We start from the raw sequence: 18785 nt of genomic DNA on the forward strand, positions 1-18785 counted from the left end.
TTCAGTGTTATGAATTCTTCCATTTTAATTGAGTTATAAACAATTTGAGAAAGAAACTGTTTCCTAACCCACAACATAAGAGAACAAATGTTAAAATACACTTTCAAGTAGGTGATAAAACTTAATGCTTCATCATCAGAAAGCTACTGGCTTTTAAGTATATAAAAAGCTATTCCAAATAACATTATGACTGAAAGACAATCAAGGCAAAAAACCATAGAACTTTGAGTCAGTCTCCAAACTTGTTTCCTTGCTATTTGTCAAGTTCGTTATTTAAACACAAGATTGTTTTTCTTAATTTAATATACGTACGTATACAATGGCTTAAATTAAGGCATAATCCAGCTGGCTGAAGTTTTCAGTAAAATGTCTCTGTTGCTTTTTATGAGTAATAATTGGTTCAGATTACTGCTGGCAAAAGTAACGTAGTCCATTAAAGAGGAGATTGAAAAACAGATCTCTCTAGTTCTACTATCTTCCATTAGGGTGATTTGTAAATTAAATGTAGCAGAGGCCTTTGGACTCAGGAAGCCTTTCAAGAAACTCACCATTAAATCAACTTATCAGACAGGGCTTGAGGCTTTAAGCAGAAGCTGGTGAAACTCTGAAGCTTTGTGTGGTTTTACAGAAAGCCTTTCACATTCTAGACAAAGAATCCTATCCACCCAATGTGAAACAGACACGAACAGAAATTATCATCCAAAAAGCACGGGGCAAACTTGGAAGACCTAGCCAGAAAGACAACGGCTGAAATTTAACAAACATTAAACGAGAGCCCTTCAGAACCCAACTCAACACGCCAACTGGAGACTCTTAATTTAAAGGCATTGCCTCTGATCGTGTCACTGTGATACTTTTGTACCTGACAGCTGGGGCTCTCAGATACTCTGCAGAGTATTTGTTCCATGCAGTTTGGAATCATATTCTAGGATCCTAGAATACTTCCATTTTCTATTTCAGTTTTAATGTGAAGTCTTGGAGGCTTCCTGGGATTGCAATTTAAGTGTAGAACAGACACCATTGATAAAGCCAAATGTTCTTAGATGGAATAAATAATAGACACATCACATCATCCCTCTATGTGTACTCAAGTTGATGCATAAAAGACTCACTCACGTTATACAGGAAAACACACAATTCCAGGGACATACAGTAAGACCAGCTGCACCCCAAAAAGTTTTAAAATCACACATTTAGTCCTTCACAACGTCATGTAGCGAGAGGTTCAAAATAACAGGCTAGATCACAGCCTCATTCCAGAACCTGGCAGGCCATGCTATGGCTACTCTTGGGACAAAGACAAAACGTGACTGAGGCAGTTGATTAGTTACTGAGCAGCAAGTAGCTTTAAATCGCACCTGATTATAGCACCATATGTGCTCCCTTGGGAATGAAAACACCAGATTATTTTCTTCAGAATTAGAAATTGCAATTATATTCCTTAAACAAGCAACAAGTAGAAGCTCAACCCCCCAAATGTATGAACTTCTACTGCTTTACTTTAACATTTTCCCAATGAAAATACTGCCTATTAAGCTTAGTATAGTGCTACTACCTATTTTCTTACCTATTTGGCTTGTATTTTATGCTAAAACATTAAACATTCTTAATATGCTTTTGTTTCCAGACAGCATTCTGTGACAAACACTGTTTAGTTTCAGAGACAGTCCCTAGAGTTCATACGAGTGCTTAGAAAGCTTCCTGTAGCTCCATTCATCCTGCCTTTTAAACTAGACTAGTAGCCAACCCAGGTACCTGGAAGTAAAAACAAAAACAGAAACAGTTAAGAGATGCATTTAATGCACCACGGTAGTATAAATCCTTTCAGATGCTGGTAATTTAACCACTCTCTGCGTTTCCTGAATGTCAGTTTATACTAAAGCATTCTCTTGTATCAATGGCTTTGACAAGTAGGGAAAAGTAAAGTAAAAGGTGACAACAGGGAAAGTGCTAAAAAAACTATCATGTTTCTCTCAACTAAGCATTGTAGCAGACTTGTTCAATGCTTTTCCTCCATGTTAACCTACGCTATGCTAAAGCAGCAAAATAGCCACACAAGCACAGGGTAATAAAGTGTAAATAAAGACTCTTAATACTACCCTGGTATAATGAAAATGGAACGGTCAAAGGCATTCACTAATAAAATGATCATTGAAATCCATACATCAGAACCCTTGTAGAGCACCATATTTCAGAAAGATGTTTGAAGTGTATAGCTGTACCGAAGCCGGAGGCAGAACATTCGTTGTTGGATTTGATGATCAGACTCCCAAGTGAGGTTCCTCAATGAACGCAAACACTACTAAACCAGTCCTAAATACATACTGGTTTTATATGGATATGTTTGTGAGGGAAAATAAGGAGTTCTTATCACATCGTTTATTCCAGCTGTTTTTGCTCTGCATTTAAGCATTTGCTTTCAAGGTCGTCCTTATTCTGACCAGCTGGTTCCTCGCTCTGTGCAATAGAAATTTCTGACTGGTCCGTCTTTGTGTCCGTATCAGCCAGCTCCTCTGCAGCTGAGGTGGGGCCATGCAGCTCCTTCATGTGGAGGGTAGGACTGGTCGTTTGCTCTGTGGCTTGGTGAGAGGCTGGTACACTGCTATCTTTGGAAAGCTCAGGGCAGTTGACAGGAGCTATCACCAAGGGAGGCTGAGGTAGGTCTTTCTGCAAATGGAAGATCACAGTCAGAATGACGGAAAGCAGGACTTACTGCGTCCAGTTATCAGGAGTGATGGTCATACAAGATGAAGATTAAAGGTCCATCATCTCCATTATCATTCTCCAGTAGTGGACACATGCATACACAGTTACCCTGTCTTTGCGTTTTATAGTACACAAGGGGATTTTTCTTCCAGAAATGTGTTTAACTGCTTTCTGCCTGATCGTTCCTTGCTGACTTCAGATGTGCTCTGCTGATTACGCAGGAACAGGCAAATAGCACTTTCGCACTTTGTCGTTCTCTGGTTTTGCCCACCTTTGCTATCAGTGTACAACAGCTAGCAACTTTTCCATCACATTTCAGATGATCTCAAATATTTTTCCAACAATTAAATTCAGTTCTCTACAGGAAAGTTGTGAAGGTTATCACAAATAGTTGAATAACAAAATAAAACTTGCCGGGGAGAACCTCTAGCTTGACAGATTTGCCCTTCAAGTAATTATTCAAAATCTATAATCATGCATCACAATAGAAATTATTCCTTTTGGAATCAAATTAATTTCACTTGTACCACAATGAAACAAAGTGATAATTTACTGTAGTGAACTAGATTTCTACCTTTATAAGCAGTAGGCTATGAAAATATATGAAGAAAAATATTTTAAGGATATATTATATAAAATATAACGTTTTATAATATTATATAAAATATTTTAATATTTTACTACTACTACTGCTATACTTTCAGAGATCAAACCAGTAAAATTATGGCAGAATCAAGAAGGATAGACAAGGTCTACTTTATTTTTCACTAGCCAGTTTAAGTGGCCATAAACATTAAAAAAAGAAAACCTTACTGAGGCAAAACAAGAATGTAAAAAAACAAACAATCAAGCAAAACAAAAATCTTTGGTTTTGTTTGATAATACTGCAATATTTTACTCAACTTTAATTCTAGTTAGGTTTTTATAATATTAGTATTTCTTGAAGACACTCATATCAAACTGGTATTCACCGCAAAGCCGCTGCCCGTCCAGAACATTGCGAGCTCCTTTCTCCAAAGAGCCACAGCAAAGCTTGTGAGGAGAGTACAGGGCACCAGGTAGAGGAGAGCGGGCTGACCCATCTGCATCAGTGCCAAGGCAACAAAGGTCACAAGAAGGCCTATGCCATATGCTGGAAGGAAACAAAACCAACAAACCCCAATTATTCAGATACAGCTCTGCTCAAGAACAACTAAGTAATTAGCTAGATGAGCATTCTAACAGGAACTATTTTCGAGTAATACGTAAACAACATCTCCAGAATTTTTTCAGGGCTCTTCACACACAAGCATTATATGCACAATGTAAACCTGGAATAGCGCTTTACTTAACGGAGATACTACAGTCTTTCTATTGATAATAACATGCTGTGAAAGTAGTGGATCGGCCTGGTCCATACTGTGGAAATAAATCATTACCTTAGGCAGTCTGAGAAAGGCAAAACAAACAAATGAAATATTGTGCCTCATATTGTATTTATGAATTCAAGAGATACAGACAATTATTTTGACCATTATAACATGTGCTGCTTCTTTGGCTTGGCTTTGGCTGTTTCTTACTATCCTGCAACACCATTAAAAAAAAAAAAACAAAACACCAAACCAAAACAAGCCAGCTGTATGTTATAATTTGTTATTACTTTCTATTTAATTTCTGCATATATTCTGCAAAAATTCTTAAGCAGAACAGAAGCAGCTAGGATCTCACATAATTATTTTCAATTATGTTTTCAGAATGATGAAGGTAAATCCAACTGATTTTCATTCAGGAACCAGATGAAGAAAGATATTGAGGTGCTGGAGCGTGTCCCAAGAAGAGCAGCGAGGCTGGGGAAGGGTCTGGAGCACGAGGCTGGGGAGGAGCGGCTGAGGGAGCTGGGGTTATTTAGCCGGGAGAAGAGGAGGCTGAGGGGAGACCTTATCGCTCTCTACAACAACCTGAAAGGAGGCTGTAGTGAGATAGGTGTTGATCTCTTTTCCCAAGTAACAAGCAATAGGATGAAAGAAAATGGCCTCAAGTTGTGCCAGGGGAGGTTTAGGTTGGATACTAGGAAAAATGTATTCTCTGAAAGGGCTGTCAGGCTGAACAGGCTGCCCAGGGAAGTGGTTGAAACCCATCCTTGGAGGAATTTAAAAGACAGGTAGATGTGGTACTTAGGGGCGTAGTTTAGTGGTGGACTTGGCAGTGTTAGGTTTATGGTTGGACTTGACGATCTTAAGGGTCTTTTCCAACCTAAATGATTCTAATCAATACTCAATAAATTTTTACAGTTCTTAAATTTTTTTTTTTCATGGCACATTATGTTCTTAGTGAGAGTTCCTCATATCTAGTTGAAATGTTTCTTCTTGGGGCTTAAGTCTATTGCCTCACATCCCTGCACACCTGTAAGAAAAGCTTGTCTGTCTTCTCTGCATCCTCACATTAGGCAGCTGCGCAGAGCAGCAGAATCTCCTCTTTGCCTTCTCTTCTTCTAAAATCATGTGCTCCAGCCCTCAGCCATCTTGATGGCCTCCACTGGCTTTACTCCAGTATGTCAATGTCTGTCTTGCACCAGGGATCCCCAGGCTAGACACAGCATTCCAGACTCAGTCGTCTTAACTGCCAAATGGAGGGGAACAATCACTTCTCTCATACTGCTGACTCCATCTTGCTAACACAGCCCTGTACGTGGCTAGTTTTCATTGCTGCAATAGTACGCTGCTGACTCTTCATTGATAGAACGTTTTCCTATCGATTTCTGTAAATGTGTTTTGAAAGTAAGACAACAAAGGTAAGACAACAGTTTCGTTTAAGTATATATGAGAGGAAATTATTTAAGATTCGGTACATTGAAATAAAAGCATCTCTCTAACCCTGCTATAAGTGTCCAAGAACCTAGCTATTTTTTCAAAAGAATTTCTAAAGCAGTTCTTCATTTTTCACAACATTAATTGCAAGCATCTTAAGTCTTTGCTAGCATAAATAGTTTGTAACAAAGCCAACAGAAATCTGTAAGATCCTATTCATCAGTCGTCTTTAAGTCCATGGCACGTAACTCTGGATTCTACAGACTAAAGACGAAAACTAATTTGCAGGTGTTACAGCCATCATAAGGTAACTCGTCGCATCATAGGTCACAGATTTTTAGAATACACAAAAAGTTAAGAACAAAGTCAAAGGAAGATATCCCTGAACCTGAATTTTCATATGCAATAAACTCAAAGATTCATGAATCAAAAAAACAGAATGAGTAGCTAAGCATGTCTAAAGATGTATAAAGATGTAATGGTTATAGTGAGACAAACCATGATAACAAGAAACTCCCCTTTTATACGGCAGAAAAAACAGCTCAGGAAAATGACATCAGATAACTTGGTGATGGAAGGTCTAGCCTCAGAAGTACTTTGCTAAAATATTTCTGTTTAATAATAAAAGGAAGAGAAGAATAAAAAAAAAACAAACTAGGTAACATGAGATTGATGGTATGCTTTTAAAGGGAGCAACTGCTGTAGGTACTGTGTTCAAGCGTCGCTGTTACACATACCTATTGTGCAGGCCACAAAATAAACTCTGGACGACTGCACCTGAATATCAAATCTATGGCAATAGGCCACCAGTAAGCCTAGGAAAGGAAAGAGCAATTACAACATGCTTTCAACCTATTCATGCATTAAGATACACAAAACCATCAAATTATCTAGGAAACTAAAGATTTCTTTTTTTTTCCCCCCAACACTTACGTGGGCACCCCCAGTGCTTCTGTACTATGACAGCATCATTCAGGAAGCCGCACAGCGCACAAAACAGTTATATGGTAACACAAGCCCAGTACACCAGAAACACTCTTATAATAAAATTACCATCTACAAATACTCAGGTCCTAGATACAAAACGTCATCCCATCCCTAATAAACAGTTGTAAAAATACAGTGTTCACAACAAGAATATGGGTGAGTTCATCCCTTCCAGCTCCTAATAAAGAGTTTATGGTTAATGACTATACCTATTATAGGTCAGGGGACAGGGAGGGGACAGGGAGGGGACACAGAGAGGGATGACAGTTCATATTTCCCAAAATACAAGAAAACAAATGATTTCTCAGAAGAAATCTGAAAGCCAGAAGATACATATTGTTTTCATAGTAAATATAAACAAAGTAATATTGTTTTCACCTGCAGTGCTGCCAGACATACTTCTATATAATATCTAACATCAAATTTGAGAGAAGGTGTGGTAGAAACACTGGATGCTGTGTGACTAACGAATTATGAAGTTTTGAGTGCTCAGGTATGCGTGTACTCAAATCATGTGCAAATGGACACATAATTTCCTCTATCACTATTAATGATGTTTTATACTATATAATTAGTTGCTAAATCAGCTCTTGAGATTCCTCTACATTTCTTGACATCACTGCATGTGAAACTGAACCATAAGATTAATGTGCATTTAATTTCTTATGGAAAAAGTGAATAGTGCAGAAAAAAAGAACATAAAAGATATACTTACAGATTTATCAGGTTTACAGAAGTCAAATCAAACTTCCCACTTGAAGCAGAAGCACAAGAGGAATAAACTAACATGACAGCGCGACAAGTAAAAGTCTTAACATGCCAAACAAGAAATACCTGGAACTAAAATGTCTCCAAATCCTAGGAGAGAAAAAGGCCGGTCACACAGAGCCAACGGCGAGGAGTTCAGCCGTGGAACCTTCAGGACCATTGGGAGCTGCGAATGAGACACGTATGCCTTATGCAAAGCTGTTTTCTCTACATACTGACACCATCTACCAGAACGTGTGCCTGTTGTACTGCAACTGAAGACTTCAAACAGAGCAATGTATCTTTTTTTTACATTATAGATCCTTATATTTGAAATCTTTTATTAATATTGCTGACAACTAACAAAATGTATTTAAGATAGGAGTGATGAAATACTTTCTCAAGACAAACAGCCAAGACAACTCCACATGACAGACATCTCAAAACACTGTATTAATGTCAAAGTCCTCACATGCAATAGGGTATCAACTCTGCTTTAACTGCAGGAATGTAAAAAATTGAGGTAAGCTGCCACATGCATAAGAAATGACAATTTATATTTCATTCTACTGGTTGCAATAAAAGTCTCAAAAGAGTAAAGACTTGAATAATTTTTAAAAGTGACTTTTCAAATCACTTTAAAGACCTTTTTTTTCCCCCAAGTGTTCCTATTTATTACATAACTTGCAATGTTGAGACACAGTACGGCAAAGTCCATTGCAAACACTTATTCTCTTTAATACTGTAAAAACTTTATTTTCTTTTTTTTCCTTTTCTTATGTTAGTGCCAGAATAATTTTATCTACTTATACTATCGTTACTGTTTTATACAATTCATTCTGTGCATAAAACTGAAACTAAAGGGGTACTAAAGGACTACAAAAGACAAGAACGTAAGACGTTAAAGAAATCAGTATGGATTGTATGGATTGACCCACTCGTAGTTCATCCTGCAAACAACTATTTTCTTTACTATATTTTCCCATGCGACAGTATTACATCCATTGCTGAAGAGACCCAACATCCTTAAATTAACAAAACCAGTTTTCCTGTAGATTCATTTCTTATTTATTTTGCACACCATATCTCACAGTCTCCTACATCTGACGTACTTTCTGCCCCAAGTCAGCCACATCATGTTGTACAGCTCTGTGCATGCAGCTGGCTGCTGTCAAACGGTCCAGAACCACTGAACACTGACCTCTGTTTTCTTTCTGTCTCCAATTCGTAGTTCTCTCCTTTGCCTATAGCCTCAGCTTTTCATAAAGCAAATCTCAGAACAGGGGAGGAGGGGGAAGAGACAGACTGATCATGTAAGTTTTATCTCTTTAGGTAAAAATGGATATGCTTCATTAGCAGTAAGTTATACTTACAGATGTGGTCACAGGTTTTTGTGAAGCTGAGCTAACCAGCTTCCTTATACTGAAACCCTTTTAAAGCAAGATAAAGGAAGACCAAAGCTGTTGTGATGAACCACTAAAAGTCTGCTTTGCTCCCTGTATTTAGTGTAGATTTCCAGAGAGCTCAGGAGTGCTTATTTCCACATTTAATTCTTTTCAGACTGGCATCTCCATTTCAGCTTTGTGGTCTTTGAATTTCAGAGCAGTTGAAGTGTAGTAGCTGGAAGTTAGTGCCGTATTTTCAGACCATATACAGTACCTTTTCATGAGTGGCAGAATCAGACGGGCCTGCAGCCACCTCCACCATTATACTCTCCCCAGTCTAAAGAAAAAAGGAGAAAATTGTAAATCACTTCACTCAGCAGGTCTGGGATCATTTAGGAACAGAGATAAACAGGTCATCACACTTTGCTCTGTGAGCAGCAGGCACTAGATAAGTACTTTACTTACCTTTGTTAGAAAAGGTGTGATAAATACAAAGAATACATCATACACAAAAAGAACCAGGAGGAGCAAGGTACAACCCTGAAGGAAGAGACAAGATACTTGGTATTTACATACTATGCATTAGTAAACAGCAAAGAATTCATAATTAGCAACTTAAGACTATTCAAGGCAAAAGCTAACAAGGACTAACACAAGTGACCCATGTATTTTCCTTAATTCCTAAATATTTTCGATGGAGGAACTGGGTCTCACATGCACCATATAAAAGAATTTGTGTATAATTCTTATCTACATGTTAGTCCCTAAAATTCTTTATCTTGTAAAATCTGGAGATGGTGCCGTTTCAGTTTGTTAGGAAATATTAAGAGGGTCTGTATTTTCTCTGGAGGATGTCAGGCATAGCCAGAAACAGTATCCACATTACTTTGGCCAGTCTGTACAGGGAAACAAATTTATAGGTGAAGATAACTTGAAACAGAGTTTGAAGAGCTGCCTAAGGAGCAACTAAATGACTAATACTGATTTTTATCTTAGGATACTGAATAAGTTCTGGAAAATTTGAAAAAACACCACAATGATGCATCAATTGTGTGTCAAATTTGGAAAAAAAAACCCCAAAAACCAACCCCAAACAAACAAAAACCAAAACCCACAAGTGAGCGTGTGGCTTGTGATTTACTAGCAGTCAACACTCTACAGAGCTTTAAGTTACCAAACACCATGCATAACAATCACGTGCCACTTACTGGTCTATATTATACTCATTAGATCACTCTTTTCCAAGCTACATAAAAATGGAAGTGCATTTCCAAGCCAATGTACTCCATTATAAGTGGCTCCTCTGTTCAATCACATACAGGCAAACATCCTCTTTTCGCATCTGTTTAAGGTTCATACCTTAAATGTAGGCAGGCGAATTGTTTTCAACATGTAAAGACAGAAAGCGATTCCTAAAGCATCTTGCAGAACCCAGGCCCACCTAAAGAAAGAGGAGAGTAATGTTTTTGCAGGAAAAAGTAGGAAAGCCAGACCAAGCCTTGCCCTCACAGGGACCTGCTTGGGACAAAAAACTTTATTAGAAGTATTTGCTTGAAATCAACATTGTTGTCAGCGTGGATTCGCAAATGGGAAGTTGTGCTTGATCAACCTGATAACCTTCTACAATGAAATGACTGGCGTGGTAGATGAGGGAAGAGCAGTGGGGGGTATGGTCTACCTAGACTTCAGTAGGGCTTTCCACTGCAAATCTCCCACAAGATCCTCATAGAGAAACTGGGGAAGTATAGGCTGCCCGAGCAGCCAGTGAGGTGGATTGAAAACTGGCTGAACGAGGTCAGTGGGCACCAAACCGGGAAGTGCTGGGCTCCTCTGGCCTGCGTATGTGTGTACACCCTTGTGTGCTGAGGGAAGCCTATAGCTGGGGCTGTTTGGCAATTGGGTTTTACAAGTTAGGTAAAGCAAAGGCTCTTTGCTTTACTTGTGATTGCTAGGATCAAACAGAAGTAGGATTTGAGATACAAAACACTAAGGTTTCCCTAAAATTGCAGATGAGAGATTATGCTGTTGAGATCAATACCTGAGCACTTGCTGATGGAGCTTTGTGCAGGGGGACACTCAGGTCCGCTCCAGCTTTGAGGCAGAAAATGGATTTCCTAGATTTAAATATCCCAGTTTGGAATAGCTCTATACTACTTCTGTACTCCTCAGCCTGATACTTATTTCTCTAAAAGGTGTTTCACTGTTGATGCTTCCTGGATTTATGAGTTCTGTCAGTGAATGATCCACAGCCTTAACACAGAAAATGGAGCCCACAAAGGCAATAACAGGCATTCAAGGCACAAGCAAGACATCTTTGGTACCATCAGCAGAAACACAAGCCAGCATTTCAGATCCAATACAGAATCCGTGATAGAGGGACCAAGAAGATGAACACATCATGTATATATGGGGAAATTGGAGCATCTGGGAGTGAGGTAAGGGGTTAAAAAAAAAAATCTCTAACAAAAGTGGTAAGAAGAACATGCTATAATCAGGTACCACAGCAATACTGGACACAGAGAATTATTTGCTCATACCAGACAGTTGAGAGAAACTAAAGATCTGACAATCTTCACAGCTCTTATTCCCTCTGAGCAAATGCACATGCAGACCATCACCTGAAGAAATAAGTTAGACAACTTGTGTCCAACTTTCCGTACCACTTCTGAAAAGCTGTCTTAAGCCAAAGAGATCAGAATATGGACTGGGACTCAGAGAAACTCAAGCCTAAAAACAGACAGTTGTCTGTAACTTAAACCAACAAGACAAAGATGAAGTACACAAGGAACAACTAAGAATTTCTGCCCAAGTCTCTAGTTTCTTTCCTGTCAATCCTAAATTCTGGATAAGTTTAGGTTTCTACGAATGTCAGTTACTTACAGTTATAAAGCATATTACAATTTCTAGCAGAGAAACTAAAATACACACTTACTGATCTTCGTTTCTGAAGATTCCCCAGACTACACTGACAGAGATACAAAATACCGCCAATAGCAACATCCGGACCTGTGGACGCTTGTGAAAATAAGGCAAGTTGTTGTCTGGGATTCTGAAAATGAAACACACCAAAGCTACAGTTGTCTATGTAGTTACCCTCCTCCTTTATAAACATTTTGAAGTATGAAACCACCTTGTAAATCCCACACCTACCCAACATTATAAAAAATTAATTTTGCCTATTAAAAATTTAGAAGTTGCCACATACCTACACTTTCCCAAGGGGAATCTTCTTACAAAGGGAGACAGACAACTGTAAAGACCAATTGAGGCAGCCAGGCAGAATATTCCTATGATAACATAGACTGAGAAAGAAAAAGTAGTAAGCCCAAGCAGGATAAGGTAAGAGATGCTTTTTTTCATATCCCAGCCGAATACAGACCAGACAATCAAAAAGCCCGAATGACAAATAAGGCTTACATTTCACCAGTGAAAGGTAAATTCAGAGACTTCAAATTATTGTTCATTAGATTTATGCTCTTTAAGTATCTAATTCTAGCTCATTTTACTCAGGTGTACTTTATGCAATAGCTACTTCAATAAATCAAAACCTCAGTACTAATAGTCTTAAAGTAAGTCATTAAATCATAAGCCTAAAAGGCAATTTATGGTGAAGTGTTTATCTTCTCATTATGAGCATATGTGAGCATTATAAGGGAACTATTAAAATCACTCAGCAAAATGAATTAATGCAGATGGGATGCATCTTTCATAACTTCCTCAGAAATATGAGGATGGAAGTTCCAGTGCATTAGGCTCTCATGTTCTTTGTCAATCAATTTGATAAGCGATCAGTAGAAAAACTTATCTTTATAAAGATAAAAAAAAAATTTATCCTGGATCCCATAACCTAACTTCAAATTGAACAGCAACAGAAAGACAAGTATAGGGTTGAGAACGCCTTTGACAAAAATAAAAGGTAGAAGACGTTAAGTCCGTGACTACTTAATAGGCTTTAACATTTGAAAGAAGCTCTATGATCACCTAATGCAACCTCACTAAAAGTATATCTAGAAATCTACTCAGTGGGTTTTCTTACAGGATTTTAAACCATTTTGGGATGAAGAAACATGGCAGGAGACAGCCATTTCATAATTATTTTCACAGTAAAAATGTTCTTTAAATGATGGCAGCCTTGTGATATCGAAGATATATCAATACAAAGACAACTTTAAGAGTACCTAAGTGGTCATAGAAGAAATAAAGGAGGACCAGCATTGAGCAGCACATCACTACAAACACACAGATCATTATTGGAGTCACATCAACTGTTTCATCATCATGTTTCTCTGCCCCATCATCACGTTTGTGCTTCATGTACCGCCTGAAAGAGTAACAGGGCTATAATCAGTCCTTTCCTGCTGCAACAAAATATAAAAGGGCACCGAATCTTCAGCGAGAATGACATGGGGTTGGAAAACATGACACGACACTAACGCCTGTGTTGATTTCCACTCAAGTCAGTGGAACTCCTCATTTTACATGGATGTATGAACATCAGATATGCATAAAACAGCGATTGCTGTGTTAGTTTATCAAGAGTACTATTTTTCATTCACTAACAACTCAACAGAATTCTGAAAATTAGCGCAGAATAATTTGCTGACTTCAGAAGAAATCCTAAAGTCAGGTTGTGTATATAAAGTAAATGTTAGAAATAAGTGTGGCACAGATGGCCTCCTTCCCCCAACTCCACTTACTGGCAAAAAGTAACCACAGAATTTCAATAAAAGATTCACAATAAACATGGTATATGTTAGCCATCTAATCAGTTTGGTTTGCACTATACTAGTAAAACCAATTTTAATTATTTTTTTTACAAAAGATTTTTATGGTGAATTTTTGCAAAAGTCCAAGTAGGAAGCCTACTACTACCCAGTTTTCCTCCTGAGCTTTTCAAATGTTTGGCTTTTTGACAAGGCAAAATACTAAAATACTCTACATGCAAATTATACTCTAATAATTTCATCCAGTGACAAAGCCAATACAAGGCTCAGGGCCTGTCAAATGTCACATCAGCATTTTCCCATCCTGGTTATACAGACAGTCTCCAAACCTCATTAGCAGAGCTACCAGGTAATCTTTAAATAAATACCAGGTATTTTTTTTCTGTGAAAAATACAAACTGACATACTACATTCCAGGTACTCACTTTTTCACGTCTCTGCTTCCTGCCCAGTAGCCTCCAATTGCAACAGTCCCCACAGCCATGACAAATATAATCACCATGTTATAGTCTAGCACAGGCTCATTTGGTGCATACATCGCCCCTTTCACCGAGCTGCCGAAACTCTGCAGAGGTAAGTACAAGTTATGAAGAACTTCCAAAAAGCTACCTTAGCAAAGGTTCAGTTACTTAGTTTTCACTAGGCAACCTCAGAATCAAGCTTTATTATAAATACTTAGGAACAATCTATTGGCTCTACTATTACTGATATTTATTTCCAGCACCCGGCTCCATTTTGATTTTATTCTGAAGATGAGAAAAAGCCTCCCAAGAGATTTGCGATTTTTTTTCAAAACATAATAACGCACTCTTACTAAGAGTACAACAACCGTTTCAAAGCTCCTAAGATGGACTTCAAATACTGTTGAGCAATCACTCATTTAAATGAGATAATATGAATCAGAGCATTTAGTATCGAGTTTACCTTGCCAATATCTAACATATCGGTATAGCTGAGCAGAGCCACAGGAATATCAATTTCTTCATATTGACTCCTGTTGCCCCCAGGAGGAACCTGAAAGACAGTTCAGACCAGGTAAGAATATATTCATTTCTGCAAATACTTCTACTACTTCAAAAGGGTTAAAATTGCAAGCTCTGTTGCTGTTAATTTGGAAAATATTCTAGAAAGGAACATGATGACAGCAAAAACTCAAAGTCAAAATGCATGCCTGTTTCCAGTGAAACATAAGTCATTAGAGACTGTAACAGCAAAATGCATCAACCAAACTTCAAGCAGTATCTTTTCCACATCAGGGTCACGGTTTTATGACTGATGTGTGCCTCTAGTATTGACTGCAGTATTCAAAACTACTAATTTTACAAAACACGCACTGGCGATGCTCCAGCTGAATCTATAGCACTAGATTCACCGTGCTCTAGATCTCACGGAAGGTAGTAGTATGAGCCAAGAAACCAACCTCCTTCTTTGACTGCAGTATTTCATAAGGATAATTCTGAGCTCTTGACTGGAACGTTACATGGGCTTTATGCAGCACTCTTCCTACTTAAAAGAGTACCTCCTCTTGTTTCATTAATCCTTCCTTCAGCTGTATTATTTCCACACATAGCTATGCAATGTATGTACATGCATAAGCACACACACATACATTATTTATTTTGAAGAGGAGCATCAAATACCAGCAATAAGCACTGAAAACACGACAATATCTAACATCAGAGGAGTATCAGCAATATAGAAAGACAGAACGAGACTTACCAGTCTCTCTCTACTAACGATGAGCAGCCCACGAGCTCCATTTATCTGAGCAAGCCTCACTTTCTCATAGAAGGTGCAATTCCCTCGCATCACCATGGGGATTTGATTATTAAATCCTCCATCGGGTACATCAGAAGGAGAACACAAAACAGATGCTGTCTGATCCTGCAGTTGCAAGAGTGACTGAAAAGAAATAAATTAGTTAAATACCTATATACAACATAAAATTATAAAAGAAGCCAAGAGCAGAAACCACAGAGTTTCTAAAGGGTAATTGAGAACTTTCAAGTCATGGAGTGATAGAGTATTCTCAGAGAACCTTGAAAGCTGAAACAGTGCTGCCCCCTCTCTGTTACGTAGGGTTGTGCCTTGCTTCATCCATTGTACAGAATTCTGCTGGTAATAAAAGTTGGGTTATGATCTGCACTTGCATTTGTTTTCTTCGGCACTGTTGCTGTTCTGATGCACACATCCAGGATGCAGGAGTACAGCAAAGCGTCATGATTGCTAAGGTGGCACAGAGTGGCAGGCTGAGATGATGTAGGGTACGAACAGCTCGAAACACAAACACAGGCTGGGATGAAGTACAAAAGCAAAGGCAACAAAAATAAGCTTCCGTTTTGAAACCAACCATATCCAGTTAGCTGAGATTTTGGATCCTAAGCACCTGGATACTGGATTCTAAGCTGCTTCTCTCACTGCTTGCGATGCAGAGATGTTGCAGGCCTGCCCCAATTCCTTAGTTTTGGCCCTCCTCAGACCCAAAGACATCTACTCTGGCGTGTTTACACAGGAACAGCCCAAAGACACTTCAAGGTTTTAGAAATAACACCGGCATAAATTGTTCCTTGCAAAATCCAAACAACAACCACCATCTTTGCCCAGTTCTGTTTGAAAGTCACCTGAAAAATACAATTATCTACCAAATAAGTGATTCTTGGTGTGAACTGTGCTAACAGAAGCAGGTCACAGCCCCACTCTTGCTAGGAGTTGAGCTCTTAGGTTTGAGACGGTAAAGGGTAAAGATTTAACCTGAAAAGCTGACACATCTAACCCTTTGTATTTGAAATCCACAGGTACGTGACAAAATACCAAATACCCGTATAACTGACTCTGCTGTTTTAGGAGGGAAAGGTAAGAGTCAAGCTGTTAGTAGCTCCAAGCTTATTCAGAAAACTGCTGTCTCCAGCCTGGCTCCTACTTTAGAGACAGTAAGATGTCTCTACACACACTTCCTGGTGGTCCAGGTTTAGGAAAGCTCATCAGCTCTATCGGAGCACAACACAAACGCAGAGTGAGCGCAGGCTGGTGCACTGCATCACCTCAGTTAATAAATTGTACTGCTGGAGTACTGGAGGGAAGGAGAAGAAGGAAGAATGTGAAAGAAGGGAAAGGCAGAGGGAGAGCTGAGGAAGGAAACGGGGATAGGCAAGGGATACAGCATAGGCAACCCACGTGCTCTGTGAAAGGCAGGTCAGAACCTGTTGAGGGCTTCAGTTTCAGCCCAGTGCAAGCTATTCTGCGCTACATTAGCTCCTGCAGAGCTACTGAAATATGTCTCCAGTGAATTTTTATGAGACTGGTTGAAACAACATGTCTACAGTACAGTCCCGAGCTCTCACAAATCCTAGAGTCTAGAATGCTAGAGACTCCATGGGAAGTCTGCCTGGCCCCAGCCAAACGAGACACTAAGCCTCTCGGACCAGCTTCATGTGCTTCTGCTATCGATGCAAAGGGATACGGTGCGTACGTGTGCTGACTTCACGTTACGCAGAGTCAGGGCAAGTGCACAAGTTTATTAGCTGGGTCCACACAAGGCAAAGGCAGCTGCAGCATCTGAGCTATCTATGCATGCAGGGAGCAATCTGCAGTTGCGAGAAACCCGCTGTGGGTAATTAAGACTTGACTATACATTGATGAGGAACATTAATAATTCTATGTAGCACTCAACTGGTAGATTAAGGAATGAATAAAACGAACAGAGTATCAGTCAGCTACTCCACATCTTGCCCAATTAGTAGCTCATTCAAGGTGCATTTGCTGATTTCATCATTCATAACAGTAACTTCTTCTCATGGAATAGAGTGAAGAGTTGACTCAACTGCCAGCTCAGATGCCTTTGGATAATGCGGCAAAAGCTTGACACAGTTTGTGACTACTTATTCTTACACTTGACAGAACTATGGACCACTGAGATAGCACTAAAGGTCACAGGTCAGTATATTGGCACGGCCACGTTGTATCTTTTTGTATCGTACTGACATATAAGAACTCCTTTCCAACTACAAGTAAGTGCCATTTTCATTTAATTCATCATGTTGGGCAAAAGGAAGATTTTTGTTTTGAACCAGAAATAGTCATTACCTCTGCATGCTGCTTGGAGAAGAATATTGCCATCGTAGCACTGCCTAGGGTGATCTTCACAGATAAAAATATTTTCTAAGTAGAGCAAATAAAGTAGTTGCCTCAAATTCTACTAATCCAAGTTAGAAATAACAAGCTTCCCTGTAACAAAGGCATTTTTTAATACATTCTTCTGTCATTGCTTGGCTAGGTACTTACAGCTTTTCCCAGATCGTGTGGCAAATGGGCCCACTGAGAGTTGAAGAGGATACAGTAGTCTTTTCCTTTGCTGCTCCCCTTCTCTGAAAGGACATGTACCATCCCATACTCGCAGTACACCTGAAAAGGCAGCAAAAATTTCACTACAAGAATTTTGGGGTGCATGAAATAGCAGAATGATGGGCGTAAGTTGCTGTTGACTAGCCTGCTTTGTATGTTAAGGAAAAACAAAAGATTCTACAAAGTTTCAGCACCTGTGCAGGGAGTACAGTGTAATTTGTTATTGTTTCTGGCTTACTTCAAACAAAGACTCAGATACATTAGGCAGATTCCCTCCTACACAGCAACCAGTCAAAGAATCAAATGAAACCTTACTGAATGTTACTGGATGTGTTTAAAAAAAAAATCCAAACCCCAAACAACACAGCCAGAATGGTGCATATATGCATATAACCAGAGCAACAGAAAGAAGCTGGACTAATGCAGAACAGATGAGAGACCTGGAATAAGAGGCCTGGACCCGACCAAATCCTGAAAGTACAGCCTGAAGTAACGATCAATTCCAGATGCACATTGCTCCAAAACTCAGCCCTGGGCACCTTTGCTGTAGGTCTGAGAAGCCCCACCGCATCATCGGCTCTCTTTTATGTCTTAGGTAGCACATGTAGATTCTCAAGACTACATACTGCGTATACTCGTCACTGCTCCAGTGACCGGCAGTCACTGCTGTCAAACTCCAACAGTATTTGCAACAAGTAATGAAGATTACACATCTAAGTGTTAGAATTACAGGCCTGTACGGGGTCTGGCTGGGTGGAGTTGATTTTCTTCACAGCAGCTGATGTGGTGCTGTATTTTAGATTTGTGACCAAAACAATGCTGATAAACTAATGTTTTAGCTGTTGCTGAACAGTGTTTGCAGGGTGTCAAGGCCTGCTCTGTTTCTCACTCTGTCCCCCCAGTGAATAGGTTGGGGGGTGCACAAGAGGTTGGGAGGGGACACCACCAGGCAGATGACTGAACAAAGAGATATTCCATGCCATATAACGTCATGCTCAGCAATGAAGAGTGAAAAGAGGGGTTTTTTTAAGGAGGTTAGCCGTCTTTTGTTCACAAACTGGCTGGGCATTGGTCTACCTGTGGGAGGCGATTATTGCCTTTGCATCACT

General features: G+C 39.3%; 1 protein-coding gene across 7 annotated transcripts in view; it reads right to left on the reverse strand.

Annotated features, from left to right (window-relative positions):
- Nucleotides 1-18785, reverse strand: part of SPPL2B (signal peptide peptidase like 2B) — a 27374-nt gene continuing 8589 nt past the window's right edge. Inside the window, exons 2-16 of one of the 7 annotated variants that reach the window (XR_015707279.1) lie at nt 17617-17736; nt 15055-15237; nt 14260-14349; nt 13761-13900; nt 12790-12932; nt 11817-11913; nt 11544-11660; nt 9971-10052; nt 9077-9151; nt 8886-8948; nt 7314-7413; nt 6230-6307; nt 3678-3838; nt 2223-2667; nt 1-1755 (exon numbers count right to left, since the gene is read on the reverse strand). Coding sequence is in view for 5 of the 7 variants with exons in the window: in XM_087769040.1 (XP_087625166.1) it covers nt 2380-2667; nt 3678-3838; nt 6230-6307; nt 7314-7413; nt 8886-8948; nt 9077-9151; nt 9971-10052; nt 11544-11660; nt 11817-11913; nt 12790-12932; nt 13761-13900; nt 14260-14349; nt 15055-15237; nt 17617-17736 (1737 nt within the window). In the remaining 2 variants the exon portion in view is untranslated. Of the gene's footprint in view, nt 2668-3609; nt 3839-6229; nt 6308-7313; nt 7414-8885; nt 8949-9076; nt 9152-9970; nt 10053-11543; nt 11661-11816; nt 11914-12789; nt 12933-13760; nt 13901-14259; nt 14350-15054; nt 15238-17616; nt 17737-18785 lie in introns of all 7 variants that reach the window. The other 6 variants (XR_015707278.1, XM_087769040.1, XM_087769044.1 and 3 more) reach the window with 6 other exon arrangements.

This window comes from Nipponia nippon, unplaced genomic scaffold (assembly GCF_047370975.1).
Source record: "Nipponia nippon isolate SJK-2023a ecotype South Korea unplaced genomic scaffold, ASM4737097v1 scaffold_31, whole genome shotgun sequence".
Lineage (NCBI taxonomy): Eukaryota > Metazoa > Chordata > Aves > Pelecaniformes > Threskiornithidae > Nipponia > Nipponia nippon.